This window comes from Engraulis encrasicolus, chromosome 7 (assembly GCF_034702125.1).
Source record: "Engraulis encrasicolus isolate BLACKSEA-1 chromosome 7, IST_EnEncr_1.0, whole genome shotgun sequence".
Classification (NCBI taxonomy): domain Eukaryota; kingdom Metazoa; phylum Chordata; class Actinopteri; order Clupeiformes; family Engraulidae; genus Engraulis; species Engraulis encrasicolus.
Genome location: NC_085863.1, coordinates 27,935,065 through 27,950,064, shown reverse-complemented (window position 1 = coordinate 27,950,064; position 15,000 = coordinate 27,935,065). Strand labels below are relative to the sequence as shown.

Sequence of the window (15,000 nt, the reverse complement as noted above, 5' to 3'; positions counted from 1 at the left end):
GACCTTCAGTCTGTCCCGAGACTGAAGTCTGTGTAAGTGGATCGACTGAATACACACCCTGCTTAGATATTCCTTCTGTTTGTGCTCCCAATACAGGTGATTTCACTAATTAGCTCATCAACCTGGCTTAAGTGGTAATTAGGATCAGCTGGTTCATTATATTACCTGGGGCAAATGTGTCACAGGGTTTGTCCACCTCTGTTTTAAGACAATGGAAAACCTGGATTCAGATGCTACAATCCAGTGCCACAGGTTTCAAATGACCTGGTTTTACCGGTCCAATTGCCCTAACTGGAAAGGTAAAACTAGGTAGGTCATTTGGAATATGTGGCACTGGACTTCAGCTTTGGAATACAGGTTGCCCATCACTATCACCATTATTTTGTGTTTGGACCCAGTGGACCCAGTAGAATTCATCTACATTTCAACAAATTTTACACAGAGTGATTTTACTGGGTGTAGAACATTTTTACTCTAGCGCCAAGGCAATATTTTTTCATAGGGGGCTTTTGATGCACCCTACTATAGGCCTACGTACTACAAGCATGAGAATATCACATTCTGTTTCTGTGTATACTTAGTGTGTGTACAGTACTAGAAAGCTAAAAGGGTTATTATGTACAGGAAGTGTTAGGTTAAGGAATTGCATGCAGTTGCTGCTTATCTTTTGCAGCTAGGCCTGTGCACCGTTTCGCTAGCGGAGCGCCGTAATAATCAGTAGCCCCTCAATGTACACTGTACCACCAGTGGCACACTGTAATAGTCATTGAAAAGTTAACTATCATAGTACTACTATGATATAACACAGGGCCCTTAGTAATGCACTACGACTTGGTCATTGCCATTCTGGTAACAGCAAATGTATAACGCTATGTCTTAACAGGTTAAGAAGACTTTTCTTTCGTAGTAAAACTACAACATTTTGCAGAAAGTTTAGTGATGCATGTCAACTTGGTCATAGCTATTCTGGTAACAGCACATATACCGGGAGCCACATCTTACAGATATCTTAAAGATTTCAAGCAATCGGACCTCCATAGACTCCACAGCTTGGAGAAACACTGAGTTGGTTTCCAGAGAAACAAAAATGAAGAAAAGAAAATTTCTTGGTCCAGGCACTTCAGTTGATTTTGTAAAACAAGTCCAAAACAATCTTTATTATATGGATTACTGCATTAAAATAACATCAACTCGCATCTGCCCCATGGCTTTCAACAGAGTGTTTTTTCCTTCAATTTGGTTGAGCATTGCACCCTCCCAGAGCAGTGGTTGATTTTGAGGGATACCAGCAGCGGTCTACCTACTATTCATCTTCTATCTGCATGCATGAAGTTCGGATGAAAAACATTTCTGGCTTCTTTCTGTAGGGCAGCTTAAGTAAAAACAAAGTTAGGAGACTATAGGATAAACTAAATGCATTCAGCACATGGTATTCTTGTACTCCTACACCCCAAAGTACATATCACAACATAAATGTCATTGATGCACTCTTATATCACAAAATGCATATATCACAATGTGAATATTGTTGTTGTATTCCTTGTTTCAAAAGCGCATTGATCACAATTTGATTCTTTTGTTGCATTTCCAGACCACAAAATGCATGTACCGTATGCATGCATATGAATGATATTGTTGCTCTCCTAGATCGTGACATGCATATACATGCATATTGTGTTGCATTCCTCGATCCCAAAATGATGTATCAAAATATGTGTATCAATTATTTTTGCATTCATCCCAAAATGCATGTAAAAATGTTATCAATGCTCTCCTAGAAAACAAAAAGCACATAGTACAATATAAAAGCTATCGATGCATTTTTTTAGACCCCAAAATGCATTCATCACAATATGAAAGTTGTTGTTGCATTCCTAGATCCCAAAACATGTGAATGTTATTGTGGCATTCATAGATCCCAAACTGGATGTCTCACAATATGGATGGTTTTGTTCCATTTGTAGATCCCAAAGTGCTTATTGCTTACAGGCCACAAACTCAATATTCTTGTTTGCAGGCCACAAAATGCATGTACTTCAATATGCAATCTGAATGTGATGAATGTTATTGCATTCCTAGACCGCATAATGAATTCACCACAATATGAATGTTACTGTTGCATTTGTAGATCCCAAGACGTGTGCTGATGTGGAACTAGAGAGTACAGAATGGGAGATTAAGACCATCACCAGCGCTATCAAACATTACCTCAGGTAACACACACACACACACACACACACACACACACACACACACACACACACACACACACACACACACACACACACACACACACACACACACACACACACACACACACACACATACGCACAAATGAACACGCGCACACACACAATGTCTTTCTGTCGCTCTCACTCTGTCTCTCTCTTTGTCAGACTCTTTCTTTAAATCACTAATGCACACATACTCATCTGTTGTCAAGCAGAGTTTTCAACATTTTACTCATGGAAAAGACATTTTGTAATAATCAAGAATCACAGCAAAAAAGGTCTGTTTTCCCTTTTTTGTTATTTATTTTCCCTTTCTCTGTTTTGCACTTCTTCCTCCTCTCCTCTCCTTTCTTTCCATTGGTCTGTGTATAGGATGCTCCCGGCTCCACTGATGACATACCAGTACCAGAGGAGCTTCATCAAGGCAGCCAGTGAGTAAAGCACCCCAGTTGACATTACATTACATTACATTACATTATAATACGCTTAACTGACGCTTTTATCCAAAGCAACTTACAGTTATTTAAATAATCTGAATTCTGGATGCCAATTGGTTACTCCCTTACTCGCATTGCACAAAGTTAGAATATGTTTATCTCGGAATCCGCCCACATCCCATTGCTTGTACGCTCCTCGCCTGTTCAGGTCCTCGCATCGCAGGAACAATGCACATTCTATTGACTTCTCTCGCTGCGAGTGCGAGTAACTAGCAGCGACATGTGTGGACATACCGTACAGTAGCTTCATGGTGTGCCTCGCCCTCTAATCTTGATCTGGAGTTGTAGCGAGTTGATGTACACGATGCATATGTGTGTATCCTATACGGTATATGATGTGGCCCTGCCGTGGCCTAACGGTAGGGCACTGGGACACTACGTCGGCGACCCGGGTTCGATTCCGGCCCGGGCCATTTGCTGATTCTTCCCCGACTCTCTCTCCCCACTCGTTTCCTGTCCTTCTTTCACCGTCCTATCTGAAGAAAGGATAAAATGCCCATAAAATTACATAAAATGTATATGATGTACATGGTGTGTATCAACGTAAAATCAGAAGTTAATTTATGGCGTAAGTACAACAATAGCACATAATATTACATAGCAGTTACACAATTTATTCCAGTATCCCTAATGAGGTAGCTTGAAGTTGTTACTGAAAAAAACTAAAAACCTAGCATAAAAACTCCCAATTTTGATCCAACCAGTGCAAAATCAGGTACATCGCTCTATAGTAACTGCAGACCAGTTACTTAGTGAAGTTACTTATCTCGGAAGGAAAGGACAGAATAAAGGAAGGACTTTTACTTTGGCCACCACTGCATTTTAGTCTAATATCTCTGTATCAAAAGAGGCACCGGTAGACTTTTTTCTTAATTTTTTCTTTCTTTCAATATTTCCCTCTTTTTCCTTCCCTCTCTCTCTGCCTCTCTGGCTCTCTGTCTCTCTGCCTGTCTCTCTCTCTCTCTCCCTCTCCCTCTCACACTGACGCACGCACGCACGCACGCACACACACACACACACACACACACACACACACACACACACACACACACACACACACACACACACACACACACACACACACACACCACCCCTGAGACACGTAGACAGCATTAGAGCAGCATTTGCAAGAGCAGAGGCCAAACAGGAAGCCAGGGTGTGTCTGAAGCTCGCTGCACAGGAAATGGTTTTACCGTGAGACGCACAGCGACCTGAGCGACCAAATACGCGCACACACACACACACACACACACGCACACGCACACGCACACGCACACGCACACGCACACGCACACGCACACACGCACACACATGCAAATTGATAAGTCTCCTCTGTTGTTTGATTCAAAACAGAGCGGCTCATTTAACACATGCACGCACACACAGACCACTCACAAACACACGCAAACACACACACACACCAATATCGAAAGAAGAAACAAGTCAAAAGTTCCCCTAAATGCTTGTGTGCTGCTGCGCTAGTCTAGGAGGCAACATGAGGACGCTGTCCTTAGCTGAACTTTCTTTACAAGCCCTCTCTCTCCCTCTCTTTTTCCCTGCCTCTCTCGCTCTCCGCCTTTTTTTACAAGCACTCTTTCTCATAATTTTTCCCTGCCTCTCTCTCCCCCTCTCTTTTACAAGCCCGCACCGTCTCTCTCTCTCTCTCTCTTTCCTTGCATCTCTCTTCCCCCTCTCTCTCTTTCCTGCTTCTCATTCCCTCTCTTCTTTTACAAGTCCTCTCTCTCTCTCTTTTCTCTCTTCCTCTGCATCTCTCTCTCTCTCTCTCTCTCAGGTCCTGCCCCCCTCCCTCTGTCTTTCTCTCTACCCTCCCCCTCTCTCATCCCCTTACTCTATCGTTTCTCCATTTTTTTTCGGTCTCTCTCTCTCTTCCTCTCTTTCTTCCCTCCCCGCCCCTTTATTTCCCACCCTCCCTTGCCTATCCTACTCTCTGTCTGGTGTGTGTGTGTGTGTGTGTGTGTGTGTGTGTGTGTGTGTGTGTGTGTGTGTGTGTGTGTGTGTGTGTGTGTGTGTGTGTGTGTGTGTGTGTGTGTGTGTGTGTGGAGAGGGCAGCGTTCCACCTGGAAGCAGCCCATGGTGTGAGATCAGCAAACTAACACACTCATGCACACGCACACACACGCCCGCATACACACAGGGATAAAGTGAGAGAGGAAGAGAGAGGAATAGAGAAAGAGGATGACACGAATGCAGAGCAAGTGTGAGAGAGAGAGCGAGAGAGAGAGAGAGAGAGAGAGAGAGAGAGAGAGAGAGAGAGAGAGAGAGAGAGAGAGAGAGAGAGAGAGAGAGACTCACATATAGACACTCTGATTCTCTCCCCCCCTTCTCTCTCTCTCTCTCTCTCTCTCTCTCTCTCTCTCTCTCTCTCTTGCTCTCTTCTTTTTTGGCGCTGGTGTCATGCTGTTGCTCAGTCACACCCCCTTTTTCACTCGCTTCTCCTCCCTCCTTCACACACACACACACACACACACACACACACACACACACACACACACACACACACACACACACACACACACACACACACACACACACACACACACACACACACACACACACACACACACACACACACACACACACACAGAGGGAAGCAGTGTGAGGCAGCCTGAGTCAGGCCAACACAGAGCACTTTCATTTTCCCTCTCATCCCAACTCTCTCTCTCACTCCCTCTCTCTCACTCCTTCTCTCTGACTCTTTCCTACTCTACTCTACTCTACTCTGCGCGCTGCCCTTGGCTTGCACTGCACAAGGCCACCACTGGGTGGGGCTATTTCTGTATGTTTACGTCAGTCTTGTGTGTTGCTGTTTGTTTATGTGAAAGAGAGGGAGGGAGGAAGAGAGAGAGAGAGCGAGAGAGAGAGAGAGAGAGAGACAGACAGACAGACAGACAAAGAGAGAGAGAGAGAGAGAGAGAGAGAGAGAGAGAGAGAGAGAGAGAGAGAGAGAGAGAGAGTGTGTGTGAGCGTCTGTGAATGTTTCATTGTACATGAATCATGCTGCAGTCCCAGGATGTTGTTTTGATGTGTGTGCTTTGATGTCGACGAGAGAAAGAACGCAGAACCCACTGTTTTAAGATTGAGCGTGTGTTTGTATGTGTGCATTTGTTTGTTTACTTGTTGTGCGTGCGTGGTTGCGTACATGAGTGCATGCATGCGTACATGCGTGTGTGTGCGTGCATGCGTTTGTGCTTGTGTGCGTGCGCGCGTTTGAGTGTGCATCTGGCATTTGCATACTTATGGGTTTTTAGCCTAAAATTTCTCAGTTTGCCGCCTAAAATGTTAAACAATGTTAAAGAGTGATGTGTAGCTTCATCCGACGAATCAAAAAAAAAGAAAAGAAAAGAAAAAACTAAATAAACAAATCCATAGCAGGAAGTTCCATGATGTTTATGCTGTAACAGACATGACTGGGCTTTGATAAATTCCAGAGTAATCAAGCTCTACTTTATCCATCCATACGCCTGAAATGGCGCCAAAAGAAAAGTATGTAGGCGTTCCAGAACTGCAGTCTGGAGTTCTGCACGTCGGATCCTTGTGAGTGAAAAATTACGATTTTCTACAGTAAGCTCTCGCACAGTTCCCAGTTCTGAAGATAATTGAGCAACTTCCGCTGGTTAGAAAATCGAAAATGGTTTAACCAGAGGAAGCCTGAGTGGTTTACGCAAGGCGCACTCTTTAAGAGGTCACTGTCAAAAAGTGAGTCTTAGAAATCAGTAAGAGGAAGTTACAGACTAGACTACTGAAAAAGTGGCATATCGGTTGTTTCATGCATATTTTCAAACATTTTTTGGTCTTTACATTTCATGTCTTTTCCCTCTTGTTTTATTTCTCTTTTTTTACTTTGATTTTTATATGTCTTCCTTTCCTTGTTTCTTTCTTTCTTTCTTTCGTTCTTTTGTTCTTTCGTTCTTTTTTTTTGTTCTCTTGTCCTCTTATCATTGCCAACCCATGCATTCTTGGCGCCATTGCAATGAGTAACACAAACACGTGTGAATGCAGCAAGTCACGTAATAAATCAAGAGCTCAGAAAGTCAAAAAATAATGGCAAAGAATAACAAAAGTAGCAATAGTGTACTTTTCTTCTTTTCTTTCTCTTCTACACAGTAGTTCTGCAAATATAATATTGAGACATTTACAAAAGTGGTGTTTTTGAAGATGTGGTTTGCTTTGTCATTAATGAAGGTTTAGTGTTTGAGCAATGGTCATTGTAATTAAATCACCATTTCTCTCTCTGTCGTTGTCTTTGTCTTTGCCTTTGTCTCTGTCTCTGTCTCTGTCTCTGTCTCTGTCTCTGTCTCTGTCTCTGTCTCTTTCTCTGTCTCTCTCTCTCTCTCTCTCTCTCTCTCTCTCTCTCTCTCTCTCTCTCTCTCTCTCTCTCTCTCTCTTCGTCTCCGTCAGATGTCATAACGATGCATTGTACCCTGTCAAAGATGATGAATTGCTTTTTTTTTGCACATTTCTTATCACTTACGATATTTCTTTATTTATTTATGTAGTTTTGTTTGTCACCACAGCATGCAATTGTGCTTTTGTATCCAAATGTCTTTTCATGTTTTCATTCCTCCTTTATTTAGCCAGGATTGTCCCATTGAGACGAAGGGCCTTTTCACATCTAGTCCCGTTTTAGGTGAACCAAACTCAGTCCTCTTTAAGTGGACCAAGTGAACTGACAGCAAAAGGACTCAGTTCTATTTTTGTTCATACTGGCTATGTTTACATGATGTTTTTAATTACGAATTAATAATTCCGAATTAAATAGTTCCGTTTACTTTGAGTTTACTTTGATCACACCCGGTCCTCTAGAGCAGTGGTTCCCAACCTATGGGTCGGGACCCACCTTATGGGTCGCCAAAGATCCACAGGGGGTCGCGGAGCCCTCTTGATTTTAAGGGGTTTCATTTTAAATATATATAGCCCATGTTGAATAAAAGACAAAGAATTTAACTAATAAATGCATAGACGCAACAAATTGCAAGTGCTACATTAAACATTTATTTTATATTTGACCAAAGACGAATTGAGGAATAAAATAACTAAAATTAGTTTTCACAGGAAACAGAGGGCATCTTGTGACTCCGTCTCGTGCGGGCACTCGCGTGGTTGGGTCACCAAAGCTTGCAATAGTAAACACATGGGTCCCTTAAGAAAAAGGTTGGGAACCACTGCTCTAGAGCACTCTTTACAGGAAGTGATTACACCAAGTCACAGATGTAACTTGTCAGGACTCAGAAGCGAACCACACTGAGACCACATCAATAAAGTTCTGAGTAAACCACATCAACAATGGTCTCAGGTTCACTTCCCAGGGGTCCGGGTAGTGGTACACTTTGGAGCTTTCACATTATGTGAAGAAAATGCTGAGTCACAGGTCTGAGTTCACTTACTAGATGACTGAAAGGGACCAGGTGTGAATATACTCTAAGTGTCTCTTTTTCTCCTGGTCAAATATGAAATGAAGGTGTTTTGAAATTCAATTCTGCCCGTCCTGCCCTGCAGAGCTGGACAACCCAGAGGCTCGTGTGTCGGAGATCCACAGCCTAGTGCACCGGCTGCCGGAGAAGAATCGGCAGATGTTGGAGCTGCTCATGAAGCACTTGAACAAGTAGGTCTTCAAACGGGGACGGCAGACTTGCATACACACGCGCGCACGCACACACACACACACACACACACACACACACACACACACACACACACACACACACACACACACACACACACACACACACACACACACACACACACACACACACACACACACACACACACACACACGCATGCTTGCATCATTTTCCTTCTCATCCCAACTCACTCACTCACTCACTCTCTCAGTCACTCACACACACACACACACACACACACACACACACACACACACACACACACACACATAATATATAATCAACCACACACCCCTTAGTGCCCCCCCCCCACATCCACCACCCTCATCCACCACCCCTTCCCCGCCCCCCTGCCCCCCACGCCACTCCTAACCCTGGCCTACCCCCTTTTACTCCGTTACAAATCCCGCTGTGGTCAGCCGGCCCTAAGAGGATTGGCAGGGTAATGAACTCAGCGCAGTGCAGTGACAGCATCATTGCCACCACCGCCCCCGAGTCGACGCCACCGTCACCAGCGTCACACTGCACTCTGCATGACACGAACCACAACACTGACTTAACTCATTCCAACACACACACACACACACACACACACACACACACACACACACACACACACACCACACACACACACACACACACACACACACACACACACACACACACACACACACACACACACACACACACAACAAACACACACACACACACACACACACATACATGGCTGCAAATGTACAACACATTTGCGCGCACACACACACACAAACACACATGTGCACACACACACACACATCCTCACAAATGACTCGAGTCCACAACTCTGCAAATGAGTATGCATGCATGCATGCACACCCACACTCACCCATACACACACACACACACACACACACACACACACACACACACACACACACACACACACACACACACACACACACACACACACACACACACACACACACACACACACACACACACGCACGCACGCATGCACAGCATTGCAACCTGCTCTCCACTTCTACATACATAACAGTTCAACCCACTCCTCACTCCACACCCTGCCTCAACACACACAGTTTCATAACTCCCATCAATCACTCCACATTCCATGTTATCGCTGTCATAAAGTCTTATCACTTGTGTTGCACACCTTTTAAAGTGATATGTCATGACAGGACTAATAACAACAACCCAAGAACAACATCAGTTCAACGCAGGGGTGCATTTCTCGAAACCATAGTTGCTAACTACTTATGTTAGCTAACAATGCTAACTTTGTTGTTGGCAATGCAATGTCCCATTGGCAACTACCCAAGTTGCTAACTGGCTAACAACTGTGATTTCGAGAACCGCACTCCAGCACTGTATGATAGTTGCCAGTATTTGCGGCATCACAATATGCACCTTTTCAATTGTAAACACTTTACTACCATAGTACTGCACTGCTACATCACTACACGTCTATAAAAAGTTATACATTACCATCTGGTTATTACCATTCTGATAACAGCTAATTTGTTACAGAGGTCATGTCTTTAAATGACTTTCATTATTACACAGACGTGTTTCGCGTCTGTGTATTAACCGGGGCTTTGAACCGGTTCAAGGAACGAAAACGAAAACCGGGAACTTTTTGTACTTAACAAGCAGAAACGAAACCGGAAACGTTATTATTTTTTATGTTCTGGGGTGCGTTTCCCCAATGTTAGCATTGAACTACAGATGTACTTTGTAGTTATCTACTTACTTCAAGGCGAAATCCGTGCATTTCTCGAAACCTTACTATTCCCACAGTAAGCCCAAAGTAGTGTGGCTACTTTCCTGAGTCCACACCGCTACTTACTTTCTTGGCATTGCAGTGCGTGACCAAAGAAGCAACAAGAGATAAGCATGATTGCCGAGTCATGATTCAGCTGTTTCCTCCTAAATTCAGTGCGTGAAGTAGAAAGCAATAGTGTACAACCACCACCAGCACATTTGATTGGATGTCACGACACCGTGACTCCGCCGTTTCCTCCACAACACACCTTGTAATTTCTTTGTGAAAAAACATGGCCGTGGCATTACAATCTGACACCGTCCGCACCAATAATGCAGTATTATCTGCATGCCGATTGGATTTCGTTTCATTCCGAGGTGTAATTTGTAAAATATTTGGACAATAAAGTTGTGGTTACTCCCAGAAAATCGTCTGTTGAAGTGTCATATCCCAAAGAAATTTTCGCGCGGATTTCATTACATAGCCTAGTGGTATTCACGCTTGCATCCCAATGGGAAAACAGAAGCCACGCCGGTTCGAATCCACATGGTTGCAGTGCCACAATTTTGGAAATATCTGGCAGAAATAGATAATTCATGTTGTGCATTACCAACACACACGTGCAGCCAAGGGAGAATGTGTTACACTGTAGGGTCCAAAACACGATTTCACGAGATGTTGTCAACATGCTGCACACTGGTTTCGAACCCGCGTGGCTCGCGTCTTCCCATTGATAGGCAAGCGTAAATACCCCTAGGCTATGAAATGAAATTCGCGCCAAAAAAATTTAAGTACTTGACACGTAAGCCAGTGCATTTCCGGGAGTAACCAATACTTTCTTATCTAAATATTTCACAAATTACACATCGAAATGAGACGCAATTCAATCGGTATACAGCTAAAAGTATATTATTAGTGTGGGATTCATCAGATTCCAAGGATATGACGTTTTTTTTTCACGAACAAATGACATGACGTGAATTTGTGTTCTGAACACTCTCGCAGCTGTATCATCACTTTGTGTGCATGTCGATTGATTTTCAGCGCTTTTGCACCACAGGATTAAAAGATATTGACACATTTGTGGTCAAATATGTACTACAAGTTTAGCTAATGGGTGGAGTCACACTCTGAAGTAGACTAGCGCTGTGTGTTACTTGGGGTGGCTGAGGTGATGTCTGGACTCAATGGATCTACTCCAGCTGTACTTCAACTTCACTGTCCAGATACGGATAGGAGGCGCCTCACTTTCAAAGTCACCACTACTTCAGAGTGCACATTACTCCAAGCAGTAGTTACTTCGTGTGCTAACGTTCGAGACACAGGAGTTAGCAACTTTTATAGTATCTACTCTGCAAAGTTGCTAACCGACTAGCTACTTCGCCTTTGAGAAATCTACCCCTGGAATGGGAACGCTTATTTAAAAATAATGGTAACCGGTTAATACCGGTTAATACCGTTCCTCAAACAAAGCAAAAAAGTTATTATTTTCCTGCACACGTTACCATGACAGCTGAGGTTCACGTCCTGTGTGACATCAGACATTCTCTGACTGAATGGAGAGAGAACTGTGGATTACAAAGTCTCCACTCCACATCTTAAATAAGATAAAAACCACTGTCATACAAAAGGGCAGAGTTTCCATTGCATCATTGTAAGACATTGCAGAGAAGCGCATGTAAAGCGCACCGAGAATGTTCTGCGTTATTGGGCATCCATGGCCGCTTCAAATATGCACAAACTCACAATGTCCATCATAGCGCTCCCTGTGACCCAAGTCAGCGTGGAGCGTGCATTTTCATCATTGAGGTTTATTCTCCGCTTCTCCGCTTAGGTCCTCCCTGAATGACAAAATTCTGGAGGATATTCTTTTCATCCGCTTGAATAAACAGCTTGGAATGTAGGCTGACTGATTTGCACTTCCGTCTTTCATGGTTAATTAACGTCAGTTGAAAGTGAAAGCCCATTGGGAAACTCCAACTCCCATTGTCATTATGACACAGCACTCCACAGCACACAAGTGAACACTGCACACTGCACACAACGAAATTGCATTTATGCCTCACCCGTGCAAGGGGGCAGCCCTCAGTGGCGCCCCATGGGGAGCAGTGCGGTGGGACGGTACCATGCTCAGGGTACCTCAGTCATGGAGGAGGATGGGGGAGAGCACTGGTTGATTACTCCCCCCACCAACCTAGCGGGTCGGGAGTCGAACCGGCAACCTCTGGGATGCAAGTCTGACGCCCTAACCGCTCACCCATGACTGCCCATAAACGACAGTTAGGCCTATGGGGAGTAATCAGCTGACAGGAACAAAATTAACCGTTCCGGGAACAATATTTTTTTGTTCTAACCGGTTCGGGAACGTCAATTTATTGGTGGAACCCATAACCAGAAACGTTATAATTCCGTTTCTGTTCGGAACGGAACGTTTGGAAAAAAATAATGGTTCAAAGCCCTGGTATTAACAAAGAACCTATGCATGGGTTCTCATTTTTCAGTTTTACAATATTTTGGTCAGCACTCTGAAAAGATGAAAAACTTCTTGGGTGAAGCCTGCTCCAACCTTTATGAACTTTTAAAATGAGTTTTGAAATGTTTCATTATATATATATAGACATTCATTCATATTTTGGCACATAGGTATTCATATATATTACACAGAATATGTTTTACTGAGTTTTTTGTATATTCTCCTTGAGTTGTGGGGAGAAATGGGTTGATATTTGATAGACTGGTATGTACAGTATGTTGATATGTTCTGTAGACTAAGACTGTATCGTATGAATAGTTTGTTTGTGCACAGGCATACAGTGTATGACCCAGTTGTCTGGGGTAAATGAGGACTAGGACGAAAGGGACGTGGGCAGGTGGGGGTTGTTGTGTGTGTATGCGTGGGATGGTGTGTGTGTGTGTGTGTGTGTGTGTGTGTGTGTGTGTGTGTGTGTGTGTGTGTGTGTGTGTGTGTGTGTGTGTGTGTGTGTGTGTGTGTGTAATGTGTGTGTGTGTGTGTGTGTGTGTGTGTGTGTGTGTGTGTGTGTGTGTAATGTGTGTAATGTGTGTAATGTGTGTAATGTGTGTGTGTGTGTGTGTGTGTGTGTGTGTGTGTGTGTGTGTGTGTGTGTGTGTGTGTGTGTGCGTAAAACGGTAACAGGTGACCCTATACTTCCTCGTCCTTCGCGAATCACAGACAGACCTTTCTGGCCGCGTCGCTTTTTGGAGCCGCAGAAAGAGGATTACTGTGCAATCCCCCGTGTTGACACACTTTAGCGTTTCACTTTATCCTTCTGCAAATAACGCTCGCCCACCTCCAACTCCACCTCCACCCCCCACCCCCCACTCTTTATGTAACTCTCCCTCATCATAAGCATAATGCACAGCCAGACAAGCCAGATCACCGCGGTGAACTACTGAGACTCAGACTTAGTCACACACACACACACACACACACACACACACACACACACACACACACACACACACACACACACACACACACACACACACACACACACACACACACGCACACCCACACCCACACCCACACAAACACACAGATTACACAGGGTTTTGTTTTGTGGATTTTTTCCGGAAGGTCTAAGCTCCATGATCTATTTCCCATGATGCATTAAGCCTACAGGACTAGACAACGGTAGATGAAGAAACCCACCGACAGATCGCATGTTGCAAACGAGGTGTTATAACACAAACAAGCCGTTGATGTTGTGTAGGAGGATGTGTACATACATGCATGTATTACGTGTAATGCATTGTGTGTGTGTGTGTGTGTGTGTGTGTGTGTGTGTGTGTGTGTGTGTGTGTGTGTGTGTGTGTGTGTGTGTGTGTGTGTGTGTGTGTGTGTGTGTGTGTGTGTGTGTGTGTGTGTGTGTGTGTGTGGTAACTACAGTATGTTGGCAAATAGCCTACTGCTGAAGGGATTCAGCAACAGACAGACAGAGAGACAGACCGACAGACAGACAGACAGACAGACAGACACAGAGAGAGAGAGACAGAGAGAGAGACAGAGAGACTTTTAATGCCATGTAATGCTCATTGGAGTCATGCCAAGTTTTTCAGTTTTTAAAGTTTAAACCTACGTTACATAATGTTACATACATATATCTATTCACCCCAGGCAGTGGGCTATTCACAAAGGTAAATATCAACCCACTGCACCATCCTTAGACTTTTTCTCCAATATACAGCATATAAAAATTCTCCAGTATATACCACCATACAGGGCTGTAGTCAAGTTCACCTTTGTAGAATCCAAGACAAGTCCAAGATCAGACTACAAGTCCGAGTTCAAAAAGTATTCCAGTCGAGACATGACCGAGTTCAAAAATTAGAGATGCACAGGATCCAAGATCCGGTTCCGGATCCGGCAGGATAATAGGGTTTTTCACAGGATCCGGATCCGGCAGGATCTTAAGCAGTGGATCCGGTATCCGGCAGTTACCTAATAATCAGGATCTGTTGCATCTCTAGCCTAGGTTTTTCAGTCAGTCTTTCACAACCCAAATTGCTGCATAGAGTGAAAGAACTTTGGAAGCGGCCCGTGCAGGCAGAGTGGCAGTAAGCCAATGAGTCTAAAAAATAGTATGAGCCAACGTAATAAAAAGGGCCCACGTGTGCGAGTAGGCTATGTGTTTCAACCGTTTCGTAGAATCTGGTATCTGGTTCTGGATCCGGTAGGATCTTAAGCAGTGGATCCGGTATCCGGCAGGATCCTAAAAATCAGGATCCGGTGCATCTCTACCAAAAATATCTCAGTCCAGGTCAAGCCCAAGTGGCATGTCGGTCAGTGTTAAACAATGAAAAGGATGAATGTCAATAATGTGAATGTTTGAAGGTAACCGACATGACAT

At 44.0% G+C, this 15,000-nt stretch overlaps 1 protein-coding gene across 1 annotated transcript in view; it reads left to right on the top strand.

Annotated features, from left to right (window-relative positions):
- The window catches only part of LOC134452682 (rho GTPase-activating protein 26-like), a 132,501-nt gene that overhangs the window by 87,841 nt on the left and 29,660 nt on the right, over window positions 1-15,000 (top strand). Inside the window, exons 15-17 of the mRNA XM_063203188.1 lie at window positions 2,129-2,213; window positions 2,604-2,662; window positions 8,246-8,351. Of these exons, the coding sequence (XP_063059258.1) occupies window positions 2,129-2,213; window positions 2,604-2,662; window positions 8,246-8,351 (250 nt within the window). The remainder of the gene's footprint in view (window positions 1-2,128; window positions 2,214-2,603; window positions 2,663-8,245; window positions 8,352-15,000) is intronic.